At 38.6% G+C, this 5696-nt stretch overlaps 1 protein-coding gene across 1 annotated transcript; it reads left to right on the top strand.

Moving 5' to 3' along the window:
- The first annotated feature begins 2325 nt into the window (after nucleotides 1-2325).
- Nucleotides 2326-4833, top strand: LOC133037114 (uncharacterized). Its single transcript, XM_061113939.1, has 2 exons — nucleotides 2326-4476; nucleotides 4690-4833. The coding sequence occupies exons 1-2, from the start codon at nucleotides 2326-2328 to the stop codon at nucleotides 4831-4833; spliced, it is 2295 nt and encodes a 764-aa protein (XP_060969922.1).
- The last annotated feature ends 863 nt before the right edge of the window (nucleotides 4834-5696 follow it).

Genomic DNA, 5696 nt, shown 5'->3' with positions numbered 1-5696 from the left:
TGGTACTTGAAGTTTGACAAGGTTGTGACATCGTTTGGTTTTGTAGAGAACAAGTTTGATCAGTGTATTTATATAAAGATCAGTGGGAGTCGTTATATTTTTCTTGTTCTTTATGTGGACGATATTTTACTTGCCAGCAGTGATTTGTCATTACTAAATGAGACCAAAAATTTTCTGTCTACCAATTTTGATATGAAAGATCTTGGAGAGGCATCTTTAGTTTTGGAGATTGAGATTTATCATGATAAGAATTGAAAATTTCTTGGCTTACCTCAAGAAGCTTACAATAATCGTGTGCTCAAAAGGTTCAACATGGATTTGTGTAAAGCTGATTCGTTCTTATTCTGAAAGGGACAAATTTACTAAGCAACATTGTCCCAAGAACGACTTAAAAAGAGAAGCAATGAAGAACATCCCTTATACAAGTGTAGTAGGGAGTTTGATGTATGCTCAGGTTTGCACTCGACCTGACATAGCTTTTGTAGTCAATGTTCTTGGGAGATATTTATCTGATCCTGGCCATGATCATTGGGTTGCAGCCAAGAAGGTTTTGAGATATTTGCAAAGAACGAAGAGTTTTATGCTTGTGTATAAGCATGTTGACAATCTTCGAGTTGTTGGTTATTCAAATTCAGACTTTGGTGGTTGTGTAGATGATTTAAAGTCAACTTCTGGCTATATTTTTACTTTTGTTGGTGCTGCTATTTCTTAGAAAAAGTGTTAAATAGACTTTAATCATATCATCTACTATATATGTTGAGTTTGTCGTATGTTATGGGGCATCTTTGTAAGTTTTATGGTTAAAGAATTTGATTTTAGAGATACGACTAGTTGATTCTATTTCCTCTCCTATACTAATCTATTGTGATAATAATATTGCTGTTTTCTTTTAAAAGAATAACAAGATTAGTAGTGCTTCTAAACATATGGAAATAAAGTATCTCACTATTAAAGACTTGGTCAAGAAAGGAGACATTGTGATAGAATATTGAAAGACCAAGTTGATGTTTGCATATCCTCTAACCAAAGGATTAAGTGTCATATTGTTTGATAAATATGTTTTTAATATGAGCATTTTATAATCTTTTGTTCCTTTGGGTTGGTGGGAGTTTCTTGTTTTATATTTTGATATTACATTTATATGTAATTTACTTGTTGATGTTATGAACTACTTTGTGGGCCAATACTTTTTTGATTATTGGATGTTTATGCTTTCAGTTAGGCTTTGTTATATTCTCGAGAATAATTGAATTGAAAGCATGTAGTTCATATCTTGTTGTGATCATTGTATTTTAAGTATATTTACTAAAAGACAATGATATGTTGTTGGCTTAATTTTTTAAGCAAGTTTAGTGACACTTACTTATTTTAAGTGGTGTATGATGAATTTCACTGGCTTATTTATTAAGCATCACGGTATCAGTGAAATTGAGGACTGATAAGGATATTATGTTATTTTAAATTGATCACATGTTGAACATAATTCCTTACCACACTACTAGACTTATTGACCATGTCGATTTAATACTTTGGTATTTGTGATTATGAATGTCTTTTGTTGAGTTAAAAACAATATGACTGTCATAGTTCATTATCAAAGGTTAAATTGGACCGGTATGTTGAGATGCTATCACAGAACTATCATTTTTTAAAGTGGCCACAAATGTTTTTCTGTTGTTCAACCCATGAGTCGTTTTCAAACAAAATTATTTTGATATATAATATATATGTATTAAAATCAATGTAGCCCAAGTGGGAGAATGTTAGACTTTTATTTGGGCTTACATTAAATTTTATTGGTTTTATTAAAACTTGGGTTGATTGGATAGTTCTTTGCTGTGTTAGCCCATGTTGTTGGTGATCAATTGTTAATGGGCTTAGCATCTGTGTGTAAAGTCTAGGTGAAGCAGAAGTGTGGGCTTTTCTAGTTAACTGAAGCCTTTGATGAGCAGGCCCAGTCCAACTAGGGTTTTGTAGCTAAGTCCCCTCCCTAACTCTATAAATACATATTGTCTCATCACAATTGTATACCTTTTGATAATCAGATAAATAAACTGCTTCTGATTTAGAGATCTAGGGAGGAAGACTTAGTTGATAGTATTGCACTATCAAAGTGGAGTAACTGTTGTGGATCAAACAGAGATAATTGCTATGGATCAATCAGGTACACATACCTAATTATTATATCTTATTATTGTGTTCTATGTTATATACAAATAGATCTTGGGTTTATTATTAATTTTTCTAACATAGCTCTGTCTCGAAGAGAGCAATTACCTAACATTTGGTGCTTTCATTGACCCTCTTTTTTTTTTTCTTTCAAGAATGAAGAACGAGGAGATTGCTGCATTGTTGCAGGCGTTGGACCTCAAGTGGGAACAACGATCGGAATCCCAGATGGAGACTATCAAGATGATGATCAATGAACGCTTCAACCAGAATTCTCAACCATCGCCGGTGAACCAAGTGGGTGAAGCTAGTGGGGGCAAAGACTCAGTTCGCGAACGGAGCCGACGTTCCGATGCTGAATCAGATTGCCGAGACATCAACTCAATTCTCAAAACCTTGCGAGTTAAGGTGCCTCGCTTTGACGAACAGAATGTGAACGATTGGATTTATAAGATCAATAAGTTTTTTGATCTTCACCGAGTGGATTATGGAATGCGATTAGCGGTTGTTCTGTTTCACTTAAACGGACCTCCATCCAGTTGGTTTCAATGGATGGAAAAAGGTGGATCGATTTATGATTGGGATTCCTTCTTGAGGGAATTACAACTTCGCTTTGGTACATCCATTTACGACGATCCTTTGGGTCGAATTTCGAAACTCACACAGACGGGGAAGGTTTCGGAGTACAGACAAGAGTTCGAAATGTTGATGCCTCGTATCACAGGAGTGGAAGACTCCATGTTCTTGAACTTCTTTATTTGGGGACTGAAGTTAGAAATCCGACGAGAGTTATTGATGGCACCTCATGCGAATTTAGTCGATGCTATGGCCAAAGCCCAATTATTTGAGGATCGCAATGAAGATCTGTTCGCTCGACAACGAGACCATAATAGAACCGGGTGGATCTCGAAGCCAAGTTACCAACAACCCAATTCACATTCAACTTTTCCGACCACATACAAGCCGAGTACAGGTCCTCCATCACCTCCAATCCAACCATTGGGTAAACCACCCAATACAATCTCTCTACCAATTAAGAAATTATCACCCAGTGAAATGAAGGAACGTCGGGAGAAAGGCTTATGCTATACATGTGAAGAGAAGTTTCATTATGGTCATAAATGCAAGAACAAAATGTTGATTATGTGTGTTCAAGATGAGGAAGATGCATCCATGGGGGCTGATGAGGAGGAACATGAAATTGACAGTCCAGAAGAAGAAGTAAGTCTCAATTCGCTCTCTAATTCATTGAACCCGAGAATTTTCCGCATTACAGCGAAACATGGCAATGAATCACTCGAAGTATTGGTCGACACCAGTAGCAATAATAATTTTATTCAAGAATCATTGGCTACACAACTCAATTTACCGTGGGAAGAGACAAAACGTTTCAAAGTATACATGGGTAATGGAAATTTTTTGTTGTGTTACAAGCTCTGTAAGGAGGTTGAGCTATGGTTACAAGGACACCGCTTCATAGTAGATCTATATGTTCTTCCGATCTGTGGCTTGGACGTTGTTTTGGGTATGCAATGGCTTCAAACTTTGCGACCGTGCATTCACGATCACAAGGCACTCACCATGGAATTTACTTGGCAGGGAAACATTATTAAGCTATCGGGTTTCACTCAAATTTCTGGGAACCATCTTACTTACACACAGCTCACTATCTTTCTGCGCGAAGGAGAAGTTCGGGGTTTATTTCGACTCGAAACAACTGAGGACACTAAGAAGAATGACATTACTGATCTGGCAGCTCTTGAAGCCCATTTTCCGCCACAGGGACGGGGTTTATTGTCTCAGTTTGCCGCAGTTTTTGCTACACCGAATCAGCTGCCCCCTTTTCGTTCGGTGGATCACCGCATTTTTCTACAGCCAGGTTCGGCACCTGTAAACGTGCGACCTTACCGGTACCCCTATTTTCAAAAGGACGTTATTGAAAAACTGGTGCAAGAGATGCAGGATGTTGGATTTATTCGACCAAGTACTAGCCCCTATTCGTCACCTGTGCTATTAGTTAAAAAGAAAGACGGGTCATGGCGATTCTGCGTGGATTACAGAGCGTTGAACGGTTTCACCATTAAAGACCGCTTCCCCATTCCCACAATAGACGAACTACTCGACGAACTGGGTGGTGCTACTGTCTTCTCCAAGTTAGATCTAAGAGCTAGCTATCATCAAATACGAATGGATCGCAGGGACATTCACAAGACAGCTTTCAGGACGCACCAAGGCCATTACAAATTTTTTGTGATGCCTTTTGGGCTAACAAATGCCCCTTCGACGTTCCAAGCAGCTATGAATCAGGTTTTCAGACCCTACCTTCGACATTTTGTTACTGTTTTTTTTTTTGACGATATTCTTGTGTACAACAACAATGAGACCGACCACGCTCAACATCTGGCCATAGTCCTTCGAGTGCTCCAGGATACTAAATTTTTTGCTAAGGCCAGTAAATGCAATTTCTTCTAGAAAAGAGTTGAATATTTGGGCCACTTGGTATCTTCAAATGGTGTGCAGGCTGATCCATCAAAGATTACAGCCATGAACGAATGGCCTGTGCCTACTTCTTTGAAACAACTACGTGGATTCTTGGGTCTTACAGGATATTACCGCCGCTTTGTATCTCATTATGCAACAATAGCAACTCCTCTGACTGACTAACTGAAGTGAGACAATTTTAAATGGACTGCCGAAGCTCCTACTACCTTTGCCCATCTCAAGAAAGCGATGACCGAGACACCCGTACTCAAGTTGCCTAATTTTTCTAAAGAATTTATAGTTGAAACAGATGCATCTAACGTCAGCATAGGAGCTGTTTTAATGCAGGATGGCCACCCATTGGCTTATTTTAGCAAGAAATTGGGACCTCGTTTCATGGGTTCGTCGGCTTATCTAAGGGAGATGCGTGCGATAGTTGAAGCAGTCAACAAATGGCGACAATATTTGTTAGGCCACCATTTCATTATCAGGACAGACCACAGAAGTTTACGGGAGCTCTTAACACAAGTCATTCAAACATCGGAACAACAACAGTTCATTCGTAAGCTGCTGGGTTTTCATTTACTATTGAATACAAAGCGGGTACATTAAATTCTGCTGCTGATGCCCTCTCCCGAAAGTTTGAGACACCTTCTTCATCATTATTGATCGGTCAAAGTGCTGGTTGTTATGATTTTCTAGAGGAATTACAACAAGAAAATATTACTTGCCCAGATTTGAGGCTTCTTCACACTCAATTGCAGCAGGGACAGCTTGATGCTACTTTGTATTCTCAGAGAGATGGCCTCATGTACTACTGCCAGAAACTCTTTATTAGAGCTTATTCTAATCTGAAATAAAAACTGCTTCATGAGTTCCATGATACACCAATGGGAGGCCATGCGGGCATAGAGCGCACTTACTTGCGCTTAGGAGCAATTTTTTTTTTTTGGCATGGAATGCGATCTGATGTTAAGCAATTTGTGGCCACTTGCACTATTTGTCAAACAGTGAAACATTCAACTTCAACACCATATGGTCTTCTT

Source organism: Cannabis sativa, chromosome 4 (assembly GCF_029168945.1).
Source record: "Cannabis sativa cultivar Pink pepper isolate KNU-18-1 chromosome 4, ASM2916894v1, whole genome shotgun sequence".
Lineage (NCBI taxonomy): Eukaryota > Viridiplantae > Streptophyta > Magnoliopsida > Rosales > Cannabaceae > Cannabis > Cannabis sativa.
The sequence above is the reverse complement of the archived record's forward strand: the minus strand, read 5'-3'. Positions and strand labels throughout refer to the sequence as shown.